The 17,796-nt window shown below is 43.8% G+C and overlaps 1 protein-coding gene across 6 annotated transcripts in view; it reads right to left on the reverse strand.

Moving 5' to 3' along the window:
- Positions 1–11,285: 11,285 nt before the first annotated feature.
- Positions 11,286–17,796, reverse strand: part of BLVRB (biliverdin reductase B) — an 8,100-nt gene continuing 1,589 nt past the window's right edge. Inside the window, exons 2-7 of one of the 6 annotated variants that reach the window (XM_083877298.1) lie at positions 16,111–16,272; positions 15,085–15,174; positions 13,920–13,945; positions 13,636–13,741; positions 12,072–12,100; positions 11,341–11,502 (exon numbers count right to left, since the gene is read on the reverse strand). In XM_083877298.1, coding sequence (XP_083733424.1) covers positions 11,488–11,502; positions 12,072–12,100; positions 13,636–13,741; positions 13,920–13,945; positions 15,085–15,174; positions 16,111–16,272 — 428 coding nt within the window. In that variant the 3' untranslated portion in view covers positions 11,341–11,487. Of the gene's footprint in view, positions 11,503–11,699; positions 12,101–12,293; positions 13,768–13,919; positions 13,946–15,084; positions 15,175–16,110; positions 16,273–17,796 lie in introns of those variants that run through there. The other 5 variants (XM_083877295.1, XM_083877296.1, XM_083877297.1 and 2 more) reach the window with 5 other exon arrangements.

A 17,796-nucleotide genomic window follows, 5' to 3' on the forward strand; every position in this document is an offset into this window, starting at 1 on the left:
GGTTTTTGGGGGTTTTGGAGCGCGGGGGCCACTCGGCGATTCGGGCTTTGACGCCCATTTTTGGGAGGTTTGGGAGGTTTGGGTTCATTGTGGTGAAAATTTGGATTTTTTGGGGGGTTTTTTTAGGGGGAGGGGAAGGATTTGAGGGGGTTTTGGGGGTTTTGGGGGGTTTGGAAAGGGGTGGAGGGAAAGGAGCAGCGGCGGCGGCGGCGCATGGTGGGAGAGCTGGAAATTCCTGGGATTTAAAAGGAAAAAATAAAGGTTTTATTAAAAAAAAATTCATGGAATTTATTAAAAAAATAGAGTGAAATTTATTCAAAAAAATCTCCTGGAATTTATAGAAAAAAATTCTGGAATTTCTGCCCAAAATTTCTGGAATTTACAAAAAAAAAAGTGAAATTTCCACCAAAAAAATCTTGGAATTTCCCACCCTAAATCCTGGAATTTACCAAAAAAAATCCCCCCAAAAAATCCTGGAATTTTCCCCATAAAATCTTGGAATTTCCCACCCAAAATCCTGGAATTTTACAAAAAAAAAAGTGAAATTTCCCCCCCAAAAATCCGTGATTTTCTCAAAAAAATCCTGGAATTTCTGCCCTAAAATCCTGGAATTTCTGCCCTAAAATCCTGGAATTTCTCCCTAAAGTTCCTGGAATTTCTCCCCAAAAAATCCAGAATTATAAAAAAAAATATAATAGAATTTCCCCCCCAAAAATCTTGAAATTTCTCCCCAAAAATCCTGGAATTTACAAAAAAAAAAAAAAGTGAAAAATATTTAAAAATAAATCCGGGAATTTCCCCCCAAAAAATCCTGGATTTTCCCCAAAAAATTCCTCGATTTTTTCCCTAAAATTCCTGGAATTTCCCCCCAAAATTCTGAAATGTCCCGGGAAAAAAAGGGCCTGAAATTCTCCCCAAAGAATCTTGGAATTTTCCTGGAATTTACCCCAAAAAAAAGGCTGAAATTCCCCCCAAAAATTCTGGAATTTCTCCCCAAAATATCCTGGAATTTCTCCCCAAAATATCCTGGAATTTCCCCCCAAAAATCCTGGAATTTAAAGGATAAAAATATGGAATTTATTAAAAAATATCATGAAATTTATTAAAAAAGTTATGGAATTTACAAAAAAAATTTCCTGGAATTTCGACCCAAAATTTCTGGATTTTTGACCCAAAAAAATCCTGGAATTTCCCCCCAAAATTCCCATTTTTATTAATTAAAATTAACCCCTTTTAATCTTTCATTAATTAAACAACTCCTTAATTAATTAATTCCTTAATTTCTGCTCATTTTGGGCTCATTTTGTTTATTTTTCCCACTTTTTCTTTTTTTTTTTTTTTTGGTGTTTTAATCCCTAAAAAAAAAAAAAAAAAAAATCTCAGAATAATTTTATTTTTCCACCAAAAAAAAAAAACCCAAAAATTATTTGGGGAATAATTAAAATTAATTAAAAACTCGTTAAGTTTTAATTACAACGAGCTGAGGCCAAAATCCCAATTTTTGGGGTTTTAAAGGATTTTTTTTCCACTTTTTTCCTCTTATTTTTTATCCCAAATTTTTCCTGAAAATTCTCAATTTTGGTGCTCCCAAATCCCAATTTTTGAAGAATTTTTTCTCACTTTTTTTTAATCCAGAATCTTCCTTAAAAATCCCATTTTTTGGGGTTTTTAAAGGATTTTTTCCACCTTTTCCTGCTTTTTTTTAATCTTGAAATTTTCCTTAAAATTCCCAATTTTTTGGGGCTTCCAAATCCTGATTTTTGGAGGATTTTTTTTCCACCTTTTTTCTTTTATTTTTATCCCAAATTTTTCCTGAAAATTCCTAATTTTGGGCTCCCAAATCCCAAATTTTAAAGGATTTTTTTTGCATAATTAGGGGGTGTTAATTGGGGGGGATTTTGAGGGATTAATTTGAGTTTTTTGGGGAATTTTTGGAATAATTTGTGGATTTTTTGGGAAAAAAGGGATAAAATTGAAATTTTATCTGATGGCATCACCTTAATTAAGATTAATTAATTAAAATTCATTAATTAACAAAGAATTTTAACTTGCCTCAAGTCCAGAAGTCCCAAGAATGTTCCAGAAGGTGAAAAAAAATCCAAATTTTGAGGATTTTTGACCCAAATTTGGAGGCAAAAGTTCGTTAATTCCGGAGTTTCGTTAATTGGGGTTTAATTAAGGAAATCCTGGAATTGGGAAAAGAATTTGGGGTTAAAAAAGGAGGAATTTAAGAGAAAATGAGAGTTAAAGTTGAATTAATTATTAGAAAATTAAAATTAATCACAAAATTAATGAATTAATCACAAAAAAATTCAAATTAATCCTCAAAAAACCCTCAAAATTAACCCCAAAATTAAGAAATTAATAAAAAACTACAAATTAATTATCAAAAAATTCCAAATTAATCCCAAAAAATTCCAATTAACCCCAAAATTAACAAATAATTCCCAAAAAATCCAATTTAATCCCAAAAAATTCAAATTAATTCCTAAAAAATTCCAAACTGATCCCAAAAAATTCAAATTAATCCCAAAATTAACAAATAATTCCCAAAAAATCCAAATTAATCCTAAAAAATTCCAAATAAATCCAAAAAAATTCCAAATTAATCCCAAAAAATTCCTAATTAATCCCAAAAAATCCAAAATAATTCTCAAAAAATTCAAATTAACCCCAAAATTAACAAATAATTCCCAAAAAATCCAAATTAATCCCAAAAAATTCCAAATTAATCCCAAAAAATTCCAAATTAATCCCAAAATTAACAAATAATTTCCAAAAAATCCAAAGTAATCCCAAAAAATTCAAATTAACCCCAAAATTAACAAATAATTCCCAAAAAAAATCCCAAAATTAATCCAAAAAAATTCCAAATTAATCCTCAAAAAATTCAAAAAACCCAAATTAACCCCAAAATTAACAAATTAAATCCCAAAAAACCCCAAATTAATCCCCAAAATTAATACTAAAATTAATTAATTAATACTAAAATTAATACTAAAACCCAAATTAATTCCAAAAAGCCCCAAATTAACCCTAAAAAAAAAAAAAAAACTACCAAAATAACAAATTAATTAAAAACTCCAAATTAATTCCTCAAAAAATCCAAATTAATCCCCAAAAAAAACCAAATTAACCCCAAAATCACATTTTTTTCCTCAAAATACAACCCTGGAACCCCAAATTCGACACAAAAATCTCAATTTTTCCCCTCAGAACTCGCCGTGATCCCCTCAGGAACATCAAATTCGTCCTAAAATCACAATTTTTCACCTCAAAATACAACCCTGGAACTCCAAATTCCTCCTAAAATCTCAATTTTTCCCTCAGAACATCCCAAGATCTCCTCAGGAACCTCAAATTCGACACAAAACGTCAATTTTTCCCTCAGAAACCTCAAATTCCTCCTAAAAATCACAATTTTTCCCCCTCAAAACACACCCAGAGCCCTCACGGATCCAAATTCCTCCTAAAATGTCAATTTTTCCCTCAGAACATCCCAAAATCCCCTCAGGAACTTCAAATTCCTCCTAAAATCACAATTTTTCCCTCAGAACATCCCAAAAATCCCCTCAGGAACATCAAATTCGACACAAAATCTCAATTTTTCCCCCTCAAAACACACTCAGAGCCCTCACGGCTCCAAAATCCACCTAAAAATCACAATTTTTTCCTCAAAATCCAACCCTAAATCTCCTCAGGGACCCCAAATTCACCGAAAATCACATTTATTCCCTTAAAAACACACTCAGATCCCCTCAGGAACCTCAAATTCCTCCTAAAATCACAATTTTTTTCCTCAAAATAAAATCCTGGAACCTCAAATTCCTCCTAAAATCACAATTTTTCCCTCACGACATCTCAAAATCCCCTCAGGAACCTCAAATTCCTCCTAAAATCACAATTTTCCCCTCAAAATACAACCCTGGAACCTGAAATTTCACCTAAATTACAAATTTTTCCCTCAAAATCCAATCCTGGAACCCCAAATTCGCCCCAAAATCTCAATTTTTCCCTCAGAACATCCCAAAATCCCCTCAGGAACCTCAAATTCGCCCCAAAATCTCAATTTTTCCCTCAGAACATCCCAAAATTCCCTCAGGAACCTCAAATTTGACACAAAAATCTCAATTTTTCCCTCAGAACATCCCAAAATCCCCTCAGGAACCTCAAATTCGACACAAAAATCTCAATTTTTCCCTCAGAACATCCAGAGATCCCCTCAGGAACCTCAAATTCTCCTAAAATCTCATTTTTTTCCCTCAGAACATCCAAAAATCCCCTCAGGAACCTCAAATTCGACACAAAATCTCAATTTTTCCCTCAGAAACCTCAAATTCCTCCTAAAATCACAATTTTCCTCTCAAAATAAAACCCTGGAACCTGAAATTTCACCTAAATTACAAATTTTTCCCTCAAAATACAATCCTGGAACCCCAAATTTGACAAAAAAATCTCAATTTTTCCCTCAGAACTCACCGTGATTCCCTCAGGAACCTCAAATTCGACACAAAACGTCAATTTTTCCCTCAGAAACCTCAAATTCCTCCTAAAAAATCACAATTTTTTTCCTCAAAACACACTCAGAGCCCTCACGGATCCAAAATCCACCTAAAATGTCAATTTTTCCCTCAGAACATCCCAAAATCCCCTCAGGAACTTCAAATTCGACACAAAAATCTTAATTTTTCCCTCAGAACATTCCGTGATTCCCTCAGGAACCTCAAATTCCTCCTAAAAATCACAACTTTTTTCCTCAAAATAAAATCCTGGAACTCCAAATTCCTCCTAAAATCACAATTTTTCCCTCAGAACATCCAAAAATCCTCTCAGGAACTTCAATTTCGACACAAAACGTCAAATTTTCCCTCAGAAATCTCAAATTCCTCCTAAAAATCACAATTTTTCCCCCTCAAAACACACTCAGAGCCCTCACGGCTCCAAAATCCACCTAAAAATCACAATTTTCACCTCAAAATACAATCCTGGAACCCCAAATTTGACACAAAATCACAATTTTTCCCTCAGAACTCGCCGTGATCCCCTCAGGAACCTCAAATTCGACACAAAAATCTCAATTTTTCCCCCTCAAAACACACTCAGAGCCCTCACGGATCCAAAATCCACCTAAAAATCACAATTTTTCCCTCAGAACATTCCGAGATCCCCTCAGGAACTTCAAATTTGACACAAAAATCTCAATTTTTCCCTCAGAACTCGCCGTGATCCCCTCAGGAATATCAAATTCGTCCTAAAATCACAATTTTCCCCTCAAAATACAACCCTGGAACCTGAAATTTCACCTAAATTACAAATTTTTCCCTCAAAATCCAATCCTGGAACCCCAAATTCGCCCCAAAATCTCAATTTTTCCCTCAGAACATCCCAAAATCCCCTCAGGAACCTCAAATTCGACACAAAATCTCAATTTTTCCCTCAGAAACCTCAAATTCCTCCTAAAATCACATTTTTGCCCTCAAAATACAACCCTGGAACCCCAAATTTGACACAAAATCACAATTTTTCCCTCAGAACATCCCGAAATCCCCTCAGGAACTTAAAATTTGACACAAAAATCTCATTTTTTCCCTCAGAACTCGCCGTGATCCCCTCAGGAACATCAAATTCGACACAAAACGTCAAATTTTCCCTCAGAAACCTCAAATTCCTCCTAAAAAATCACAATTTTTCCCCCTCAAAACACACTCAGAGCCCTCACGGATCCAAAATCCACCTAAAATGTCAATTTTTCCCTCAGAACATCCAAAAATCCCCTCAGGAACTTCAAATTCCTCCTAAAATCACAATTTTTCCCTCAAAATACAACCCTGGAACCTGAAATTTCACCTAAATTACAATTTTTTCCCTCAAAATCCAATCCTGGAACCCCAAATTCGCCCCAAAATCTCAATTTTTCCCTCAGAACATCCCAAAATCCCCTCAGGAACCTCAAATTCGACACAAAATCTCAATTTTTCCCTCAGAAACCTCAAATTCCTCCTAAAAAATCACAATTTTTCCCTCACGACATCTCAAAATCCCCTCAGGAACCTCAAATTCGACACAAAATCTCAATTTTTCCCTCAGAAACCTCAAATTCCTCCTAAAAAACCACAATTTTTTCCCCTCAAAACACACTCAGAGCCCTCACGGATCCAAAATCCACCTAAAATGTCAATTTTTCCCTCAGAATATCCCAAGATTCCCTCAGGAACTTTGAATTTCCCCCAAAATCACAATTTTTCCCTCAAAATCCAATCCTGGAACCCCAAATTCGCCCCAAAATCCCATTTTTTCCCTCAGAACTCACCGTGATCCCCTCAGGAACCTCAAATTCCTCCTAAAATGTCAATTTTTTCCCTCAGAACATCCAAAAATCCCCTAAAAATCACAATTTTATTCCTCAAAATACAACCCTGGAACTCCAAATTCCTCCTAAAATCTCAATTTTTCCCTCAGAACATCCCAAGATCTCCTCAGGAACCTCAAATTCGACACAAAACGTCAATTTTTCCCTCAGAAACCTCAAATTCATCCTAAAAAATCACAATTTTTCCCCCTCAAAACACACCCAGAGCCCTCACGGATCCAAATTCCTCCTAAAATGTCAATTTTTCCCTCAGAACATCCAAAAATCTCCTCAGGAACTTCAAATTCGACACAAAAATCTTAATTTTTCCCTCAGAACATTCCGTGATCCCCTCAGGAATATCAAATTCGTCCTAAAATCACAATTTTTCACCTCAAAATACAACCCTGGAACCTTAAATTTCTCCTAAAATCACAATTTTTCCCTCAGAACATCCCAAAAATCCCCTCAGGAACATCAAATTCGACACAAAATCACAATTTTTCCCCCTCAAAACACACTCAGAGCCCTCACGGCTCCAAAATCCACCTAAAAATCACAATTTTTTCCTCAAAATCCAACCCTAAATCCACTCAGGGACCTCAAATTCCTCCTAAAATCACAATTTTCCCCTCAAAATACAACCCTGGAACCTGAAATTTCACCTAAATTACAAATTTTTCCCTCAAAATCCAATCCTGGAACCCCAAATTTGACACAAAATCTCATTTTTTTCCCTCAGAACTCGCCGTGATTCCCTCAGGAACCTCAAATTCGACACAAAATCTCATTTTTTCCCCTCAGAAACCTCAAATTCCTCCTAAAATCACAATTTTCCCCTCACGACATCTCGAAATTCCCTCAGGAACCTCAAATTTGACACAAAAATCTCATTTTTTCCCCTCAGGAACCTCAAATTCCTCCTAAAATCACAATTTTTTCCCTCAGAACATCCCAAGATCCCCTCAGGAACCTCAAATTCCTCCTAAAAAATCTTAATTTTTCCCTCAGGGACCCCCCCCCCAGTCCGTCCCTCAAAGTCTCCCTGAATCCCCCCCCTCATCAAAACACAACCCCAAAGCCCCTCAAGGAGCTCAAAAAACCCCCCCAAAATCGCATTTTTTTCCCTCAAAACAACCCCTGGGAGCCCCTCCCCTCCCTCAGGGGGTTTTCCCCCCCTTCACTCAAAACTACAACTCCCGGCAGCGCCCGCCGGGCACCGGGAAAAAAATAAAATAAAACCCCGGAGGGGGAAAATCCCGACGGTTCTTGGCCCTCAATCACCGCCGCCCTCCCTTGTTGTTTTTATTTATTTTTTTTTTTTTAAGGCCTAAAAAATAAAAATCTCTCCTTCTTTTTCAGGCCTTTAAAATCGGGGCCTTACCCGAGACTGGCGGAAGCGGCGGCGGGAGCAGCAGCGAGGTCCCCCCCTCCTGCCGCCCCCGCGTCCTGCGGGGGTCTGAGGGGAACCTCGGGGGGGGATTGAGGTTGTCACTCACCGGCGGCGCGAGCGCTGCGGCCAATGGGGGGGCGCGGCGGAAGCGGCGCGAGCGCCGCGGCCAATGAGGGGGGGCGGCGCGAGCGCAGCGGCCAATGAGACCCCCCCCCCCTTCGGTCTCTCGGTACCGTCTCCGCCGGTTTAGGCGGAAAGGCCCGAGCGAGGCCGAAGTGAAGGGGCGGGGCTTGAGGGGAAAAAGGCGGGAAGACCTCCGGGCCGCCAGGGGGCGCTGTAGGAGCTGTGTGAGGGCGGGGAGAGTCTTAAAGGCGCAGGACGCGTTTTTTGAGGGGGAACCCTCGAAATTTGGGGGTGTTTCCCTTCTAAAATGGGAAATTGGGGAGTCCTCGAGAGTGGGGAGAGTTCAAACTGGGGATTCCCCCAAACTGGGGGCGGCTCTGTAAATTGGGAGCCTCCAAACCGGGGGCGCTCCTTCAGACTGGGACCCCCAAACTGGGGATTTTTCCCCCCAAACTGGGAATTCCCTCCCCTCCAAATTGGGGACGCTCCTTCAAACTGGGACCTCCTTTTATACTGGGACCCCCCAAACTGGGAATCCTCCCCCCCCCAAACTGGGCCTCCCGTCTTTAAACCGGGACCCCCAAACTGGGAATTCCCCATCTAAACTGGGGAATCCTCCCCCCAAATTGGGTATTTCCCCTCCTAAACTGGGAAATCCCCCCCAAAATTGGGGAATTTACCCTCAAAATTGGGGAATTTACCCCCAAATTGGGGAATCCCCCCCCAAATTGGGCCTCCCGTCTTTAAACCGTGACCCCCCAAACTGGGAGGCCCCGCCCCATCCCCTCAGACTCCTCATTTACATACGGCCGCGTCTGGACCAATCAGCGGCCACGGCAGCGCCGCCCGCAGCCAATCAGAGGCGTCCGTTTCAAGCCTCACCCAGCACGGCTGCGCGGCCAATCAGAGGAGAGAGCGGAAGGAGCTATTTGCATACGGGCGTTGAGGGGCGTGGCCACACTAATTTGCATACGGCGCGGGGGTTTTGCATGGAGGGGCTTCATTTGCATAAAGCGCGGGTTCATTTGCATACAGGGCGCGCCCTGCCGGGGGGGGACCCCAAAATCCTCCCTGGATCCCCCAAAATCCTCCCAAGATGCCCCAAAATCCCCCAAAATCTTCTCAGGACTCCCCAAAAATTCTCCCAGGACCCCCCAAACCCTCCCAGGACCCCAAAAATCCTCCCAGGACCTCCCAAAATCCCCCCAAATCCTCCCAGGATCCCCCAAAATCCCCCAAATTCTTCTCAGGACCCCCCCAAACTCCTCCAAAACCTCCCCAGGACCCCCCAATTCCCCCCCAGGACCCCCCAAAATCCTCCCAAGATCCCCCAAATCTCCCCCAGGACCCCCCAAAATCCTCCCAGACCCCCCAAAACCCTCCCAGGACCCCCAAAAATCCCCCCAAATGTTCTCAGGACTCCCCAAAACCCTCCCAGGACCCACCAGGACCCCCCAAGATCCTCCCCAGGACCCCCAAACCCTCCCAGGACCCCCCAAAGCTCCCCCAGGACCCCCAAAAATCCCCCCAAATCCTCCCAGGACTCCCCAAATCCCCCCAGGACCCCCCCAAATCCTCCCAGGACCCCCAAAATTCCCCCCAAATGTTCTCAGGACCCCCCAAAATCCCCCCAAACCCTCCCAGGACCCCCCAAATTCCCCCCAGGACCCCCCAAAACCCTCCCAGGACCCCCCAAAATCCCCCCAGGACCCCCCCAAACCCTCCCAGCCCCAGAAATGAGATCCAGACTGGACAATCCACAGGTTTAATTTTGGGAATGAGGGGAGGGGGGACCCCAAATTTTTGGGATAATCCCGGGGTGGGAATCTGTCAAGGACCCCTCAAATCTGCTCAGGATCCCCCCAAAATCCTCCTCAACCCCCCAAAATCCTCCACAAATTGCTCAAAATCCTCCTAAAATCCCCCAAAATCCCCCAAAATCATTCCTAAAATCCCCCCAAAATCCTCCCCAAATCGCTCAAAATCCTCTCAAAACCCCCCAAAATCCTCCTAAAATCCCCCTAAATCCCCCTAAAAACCCTCCAAATCTGCTCAGGACCCTCCAAAATCCCCCCAAACCCCCAAAATCTCCCCCAAAATCCTCCTAAAATCCCCCAAAAATCTTCCTAAAATCCCCCAAAATCACCCCCAGACCCCAAAAATCCTCCCCAAATCCTCCTAAAATCCCCCAAAATCTTCCTAAAATCCCCCAAAATCCTCCTCAAACCCCCCCAAACCCCTCCAGGACCCCCCACATCCTTCCTAAACCCCCCAAAATCCCCCAAAAATCCCCCAAAATCCCCCAAACCCCCAAAAATCCCAAAAAATCCCTCCAAAACCCCCCAAAATACCCCAAAATCCTCCTAAAATCCCCAAAAATCCTCCCCAAATCCTCCCCAAATTGCTCAAAATTCTCCCAAATCCCCCCAAAATCCTCCTCAAATCCCCCAAAAATCCTCCTAAAATCCCCCCAAACCCCTCCAGGACCCCCCAAATCTCCCCCAAATCCTTCCTAAACCCCCCAAAATCCCCCTAAAATCCCTCCAAAATCCTCCTAAAATCCCCCAAAATCCCAAAAAATCCCCCAAAAATCCCCCAAAATCCTCCTAAAATCCCCCCAAAACCCCCTAAATCCCCCCTAAATCCCCAAATCCACCCAAAATCTCCCCAAATCCCCCTAAAATCCCCCAAAATCTTCCTAAAATCCTCCCCAAATTGCTCAAAATCCTCCCCAAACCCCCCAAAATCTCCCTCAAATCCTCCTAAAATCCTCCCAAAACCCCCCAAAATCCCCCCAAATCCTCCTAAAATCCCCAAAAATCCCCCAAAATCCTCCCAAATCCTCCTAAAATCCCCCAAAATCCCCCCAAAATTGCTCAAAATCCTCCCCAAATTGCTCAAAATCCTCCCAAAATCCTCAATTTTCTCAAAATCCTCTCAAAACCCCTCAAAATCCCCCCCAAAAAAAACCTAAATCCCCCAAAATCCTCCCCAAATTGCTCAAAATCCTCCTAAAATCCCCCAAGAGCCCCCAAAATCCCCCCAAAACCCCTCAAAATCCCCCCAAATTGCTCAAAATCCTCCCCAAACCCCCCAAAATCCCAAAAAAATCCCCCAAACCTCCCAAAACCCCCAAAAATCCTCCCAAAATCCCCCAAACCCCCCAAAAATCCTCCCCAAATCCCCCCAAAATCCCAAAAAATCCCCAAAAAATCCCCCAAAACCCCCCAAAAATCCCCCAAAACCCCCCAAAAATCCCAAAAAATCCCCCAAACCTCCCAAAACCCCCAAAAAATCCTCCCAAAATCCCCCAAACCCCCCAAAAATCCTCCCCAAATCCCCCCAAAATCCCAAAAAATCCCCAAAAAAATCCCCCAAAATCCCCCCAAACCTCCCAAAATTCTCCAAAAATTTCCCCAAAACCCCTAAAAAATCCCCCAAATCCCCCAAAACTCCCCCATTTCCTACTCCTTGGGGTATTTCCCACTGACATAAACTTTTTTTCCATCGAATTTTGTGTCCCTGAGGCAGCTGAGCATAAAATGCCCCAAATCCGGAGCCGAAATAACCCGGGAGGAGCCGGGACCCCCCGCGGCCCCCACGGTCACCTCGTAGGCCGCGGTTAAAGGCTGCTCCACTGGGGAAAAAATGGAAAAAAAAAGGGTTTTTTTAGTGGTTTTTAAAAGGAAATTATGGGGAAAAAATTGGGGAAAAATTGGGGAAAAAAATGGGGAAAATTTGGGGTGAAAATGGGGAAAAATTGGGGTGAAAAAGGGAAAAAAATTGAATTTTTTTGTCCTTTTTTGTGGGTTTTTTGTGTGGTTTTGGTGTGGTTTTTCTTCCCTGGTTTTTGTTCTTCCACCTTGATTTTTACTCTGAATTTTTCTTTCTATTTTTTCCCCCCATTTTCTCCCCACCAATTTTTGCCCCATTTTCCCTATTTTGACCCATTTTTGGTCCCAATTTTTCCCCAATTTTTCTCATTTTTTTCCCCAATTTTTCCCATTTTTGGTCCCAATTTTTGCCCCATTTTTGGTCCCAATTTTTCCCATTTTATTTCCCCAATTTTCCCCATTTTTCTTCTCAATTTTTGCCCCATTTTTGGTCCCAATTTTTCCCATTTTTCCCCCCATTTTTCCCCAATTTTTCCCCAATTTTTCCCCATTTTTCCTCCCAATTTTTCCCCACTTTTGCCCCCACGGTCACCTCGTAGGCCGCGGTTAAAGGCTGGTCCACTGGGGAAAAAATGGAAAAAAATTGGTTTTAAAAGGGAAAAAATATGGGGAAAAAATGGGGAAAAATTGGGGAAAAAATGGGGAAAAATTGGGGTGAAAAAGGGAAAAAAATTGAATTTTTTCGTCAATTTTTTTCGTCATTTTTTTGTGGTTTTTTTGGGTGGTTTTTAACCCTTGATTTTTCCCTCAAATTTTCCTTTCTATTTTTTCCCCCTAGTTTTTCCCATTTTCCCCCATTTTTTGTCCCATTTTTTGTCCCAATTTTTCCCCAATTTTCCCCCCATTTTTCCCCATTTTTTCCCCAATTTTTCCCCATTTTTGGTCCCAATTTTTGCCCCATTTTTGGTCCCAATTTTCCCCATTTTTTCTCCCAATTTTTGCCCCATTTTTTGTCCCAATTTTTGCCCCATTTTTGGTCCAAATTTTTCCCATTTTTTTCCCCAATTTTTCCCATTTTTTTGTCCCAATTTTTTCCCCATTTTTTCCCCAATTTCTGCCCCATTTTTGGTCCCAATTTTTCCTCATTTTTCCCCAATTTTTCCCATTTTTGGTCCCATTTTTCCCCCCATTTCTCCCCTTTTTTTTCCAATTTCTGCCCAATTTTTTTCCCAATTTTTTTCCTTTTTTCCCCCAATTTTCCCCCAAACTTTCCCCAATTTTTTCCTAATTTTTCCCCAATTTTTTCCTGATTTTTCCCCAATTTTTTCCCTCTTTTTCCCCCAATTTCTCCCAAATTTTTCCTGATTTTCCCCCAATTTTTCCCCTCTTTCTCCTCCAATTTTCTCCAAATTTTTCTCCAATTTTCCCCAATTTTTCCCCAATTTTCCCCCAATTTTCCCCCAAATTTTTTCCAATTTTACCCCAATTTTTTCCCAATTTTTTTCCTTTTTTCCCTCCAATTTTCTCCAAATTTTTCCCCAATTTTCCCCCAATTTTTTCCCAATTTTCCCCCAAATTTTTCCTGATTTTCCCCCAATTTTCCCCCATTTTTTCCTCTTTTCCCCCTGATTTATCCCCAAATTTTTCCCAATTTTCCTCCCAATTTTTGCCCCATTTTTTTCCCCCCAATTTTTCCCATTTCCCAATTTTCCCCCCATTTTTGATCCCAATTTTTCCCCATTTTTTCCCCAATTTTTCTCTCTTTTTTCCCCCAATTTTTCCCATTTTTGGTCCCAATTTTTTTCCCATTTTTCCCCACCAATTTTTCCCCTTTTTCCTCCCAATTTTTCCCATTTTTGGCCCAAATTTTTCCTCCATTTTTGATCCAAATTTTTCCCATTTTCCCAATTTTTGCCCCTAATTTTTCCTCATTTTCTCCCCAATTTTTTCCTGATTTCTCCCCCCTTTTTTTCCCAATTTCTCCCCAATTTTCCTTCGATTTTTCCCAATTTTCTCCCCAAATTTTTCCTGATTTTCCCCCAATTTTCCCCCGATTTTCCCCCAAACTTTCCCCCATTTTTCCCAAATTTTTTCCCCAATTTCTCCCAATTTTTCCCCAATTTTTTCCCAATTTTTCCCCATTTTTTCCCCCGTACCTGCAATATGTGGGGGCATAACAAAGACACATCCCAGCCCCGATTCCTCCAGGATTTTTTCCATCCTCAAATGATCCTCAGTCACCGCCCGGAGCCTCTGGGGCACCTTCTGGGGCTCCCACAACAGAAAAGCTGAAAAATCAAAAAATTTGGAGCATTTTGGGGCATTTTGGGGAATTTTGGAGGAATTTTGGAGGATTTTTGGGAATTTTGGGGGATTTTTGGGGGAACTTTGAGGGAATTTTTGAGAATTTCAGCAAAATTTGGGGGATTTTTTGGGGCACCTTCTGGGGGTCCCACAACAGAAAAGCTGAAAAGCAGAAAATTTGGAGGATTTTGGGGCATTTTGGGTGAAATTTGGGGGATTTTGGGACAATTTTGGGGGAATTTTCGGGGATTTTTGGAGGATTTTTGGGGATTTTTTCAGGGAATTTTGGGCAGATTTTTGTGGAATTTTTGGGGATTTTTTTCAGGGAATTTTGGGCAGATTTTGGGGTGATTTTGGGGCAGATTTTTGGGCAGATTTTTGAGGAATTTTGGAGGAATTTTGGGGTGATTTTGGGCAGGTTTTTGAGGCGATTTTGGGGAATTTGGGGCGGATTTTTAGGGGAATTTTGGGGATTTTTTCAGGGAATTTTGGGCAGATTTTTGGGGATTTTTGGGCAAAATTTTGGGCGGATTTTTGGGCAGATTTTGGGCAAAATTTTGGGCAGATTTTGGGCAGATTTTTGGGCAGATTTTTGAGGTGATTTTGGGCAGATTTTTTGTGCGATTTTTGGGAATTTTGGGCAGATTTTTGAGGTGATTTTTGGGAATTTGGGGCAGATTTTTGGGGTGATTTTCGGCAGATTTTTTGGGCAGATTTTGGGGGGATTTTTTGAGGAATTTTGGGCAGATTTTTGAGGAATTTTGGGCAGATTTTGGGGCGATTTTGGGCAAATTTTGGGCAGATTTTTTGGGAGACTTTGGGGAATTTGGGGCAGATTTTTTGGGGATTTTTTGAAGAATTTTGGGTGGGTTTTTGGGGTAATTCTGGGGAATTTGGGCAGATTTTTGGGTAATTTTGGCCAGATTTTTGGGGTGATTTTAGGGAATTTTGGGCAGATTTTTGGGGGGAATTTTGGGCAGATTTTGGGCAGATTTTTGGGGCAATTTTGGGGAATTCGGGGCAGATTTTTTTGGGATTTTTTGCAAAATTTTGGGCGGATTTTTGGGCAGATTTCGGGCAGATTTTTGGGGCGATTTTTGGGGAATTTTGGGCATATTTTTTTTGCGATTTTGGGGAATTTTGGGCAGATTTTTGGGTGGATTTTTGGGGTAATTCTGGGATCTTTTGGGCAGATTTTTGGGACGATTTTGCAGAATTTTGGGCAGATTTTTTGTGTGATTTTGGGGTAATTTTGGGCAGATTTTTGGGGTGCTTTTGGGTGATTTGGGGCTGTCTCTCACCTGACATACAGGCCACCACTTTGGGCACCCCGTGCTCGGCCATGGCCTTGACGATGTTCCGGGTCCCCTCCGACATCACCGTGGTGGGGCCTGGGGGGGTCGGGGCTTATTTTCCTTTTTTTTTCTCCATTTTCCCCATTTTTCCCATTTTTCCTATTTTTCCCCATTTTTCCCCTATTTTTTCCCAATTTTTCCCCATTTTTTTTCCCAATTTTCCTAAATTTTTCCCTATTTTTCCCCATTTTTTCCCTATTTTTTCCTATTTTTTCCCCATATTTTCCCCATTTTTTCCCCATTTTTCCTCATTTTTTCCTATTTTTTTCCCATTTTTTCCTATTTTTTCCCCACTTTTCCCCATTTTTTCACCATTTTTTCCCTATTTTTCCCCCATTTTTTCCCATTTTTCCCCATTTTTTTCCCATTTTTTCCCCATTTTTTCCTACTTTTTCCTCATTTCCCCCCCATTTTTTTCCTATTTTTTCCCTATTTTTTCCCCATTTTTCCCTATTTTTCCCCATTTTTTCCCCATTTTTTCCTATTTTCCCCATTATTTTCCTATTTTTTCCTAATTTTTCCCCATTTTTCCCCATTTTTTCCTAATTTTTCCTCTTTTTTTTTCTATTTTTCCCAATTTTTTCCCATTTTTTCCCCATTTTCCCCCAAAATGGGGTCAAAGGTCACTGGGGGATGGGTCAGGATGGGTGGGGGTCCCAGGGGGTCCCCAGGGTGCTCAGCCAGGATCAGGACCCCTCCCCAAATGGGGTCAGGATGGGTGGGGGATGGGTGACAATGGGTGGGGGATGGGTAATGATGGGTGGGGGGTCCCAGGGGGTCCCCAGGGTGCTCACCCAGGTCATTTCCCGTCCCCAGCAGGATCAGGACCCCTCCCCAAATGGGGTCAAAGGTCACTTTGGGATGGGTCAGGATAGGTGGGAAATGGGAGATCCCCCCCTAAATGGGGTCAAAGGTCATTGGGGGATGGGTAATGATGGGTGGGGGGTCCCAGGGGGTCCCCAGGGTGCTCACCCAGGTCATTTCCCGTCCCCAGCAGGATCAGGACCCCCTCCTGGCCCCTGAGGGCCTCTCCCACCGCCCGGGGGTCCCGGCCCCGTCCCCCCTGCAGCAGCTGGGGGGAGGGGCCGGGGGGCAGCCGAGAGGGGTCCCGGACCAGCACGGTCACCTCGAAACCTGGGGGGGCAAAGGGGGGTCAGCAGGGGGTGGGACCACCCAAGGGACACCCCAGAGACACCCAGGGGAGCCCTGAGACCCCCAGGGACACCCAGAGACCCCCAGGGACACCCAGAAACACCCAAGAGACCCCCGAGGACAACCAGGGGACCACAGAGACCCCCAGGGACACCCTGAGACCCCCCCGGACCAGGACGGTCACCTCGAAACCTGGGGGGGACATTGGGGGGTCACCGGGGGGGTGGGACCACCCAAGGGACACCCAAATCTCACCAGGACCCCCAACAACCCCCCAGGATCCCTCCAGACCCCTCCCAGGACCCCCCAAACACCTCCAGAACCCCCCAAACCCCCCAAATCCCTCCAGGACCCCCCAGACCCCTCCCAGGACCCCCAAATCCCACCCAGGACCCCCCAACTACCCCCCCAGAACCCCCCAGGACCCCCTTAGGACCCCCCAAATCCCCCCCAGACTCCCCCAACTCCCCCCAAATCCCCCCAGACCCCTCCCAGGAACCCCCTAAATCCCCCCAGGACCCCCCAAATCCCACCCAGGACCCCCCAGACCCCTCCCAGGACCCCCCAAATCCCCCCCAGGACCCCCCAAATCCCACCCAGGACCCCCCAAATCCCCCCAAAGGACCCCAAATCCCCCCCAGAATCCCCCAAATCCCACCCAGGACCCCCTAAATCTCCCCAGGACCCCCCCAAATCCCACCCAAATCCCCCCAGGACCCCCCAGACCCCTCCCAGGATCCCCCAAATCCCCCCCAGGACCCCCTAAATCCCCCCAGGACCCCCCAAATCCCACCCAGGACCCCCCAAATCCCCCCAGGACCCCCCAAATCCCTCCAGGACCCCCTAAATCCCCCCAGGACCCCCCAAAATCCCACCGAGGACCCCCCAAACCCTCCCAGGACCCCCCAAATCCCACCCAGGACTCCCTAAATCCCCCCAAAGGACCCCAAATCCCCCCCCAGGACCCCCAAATCCCTCCAGGACCCCCCAGATCCCCCCAGGGGAACCCTCAGAACCCCCCAAAACCCCCAAAAGGACCCCAAATCCCCCCCAGGACCCCCAAATCCAACCCAAGACCCCCCCAAATCCCCCCAGAACCCCCAAATTTTCTATCAGCCCCTCTCAGCCCCCCCCAAAAAAAACCCCACCCAGCCCCTCCCACCCTTTATCAACCCCCCCCAAAAAAACCCCCCAGGGCTTTATCAGCCCCCCAGATCCCCCCAAACCCCTCCCAGGGCTTTATCAGAGCCCCCCAAAAACCCAGAAAAGTTTTATCAGCCCCTCCCTGGGGCCCCCCAAAATCCCCAGAATGGCCCCAAAATTCGGGGACACCCCAAAAAATCCTCTCAGTTAATGGGGAACCCCAAATTCCCAGAGAATCCCAAATTTGTGGGACTCCCCAAATTCCCAGGGACCCCCCCAAAATCTCCAAAATTCCCAAGGAACCCCAAATTCCTGGGACCCCCAAAACCCCCAAAATCCCCAAAATTTCCAAGGAACTCCAAA

Source organism: Zosterops lateralis (genome assembly GCF_965231275.1).
Source record: "Zosterops lateralis genome assembly, chromosome: 23".
In the NCBI taxonomy this organism is placed as follows: Eukaryota; Metazoa; Chordata; class Aves; order Passeriformes; family Zosteropidae; genus Zosterops; species Zosterops lateralis.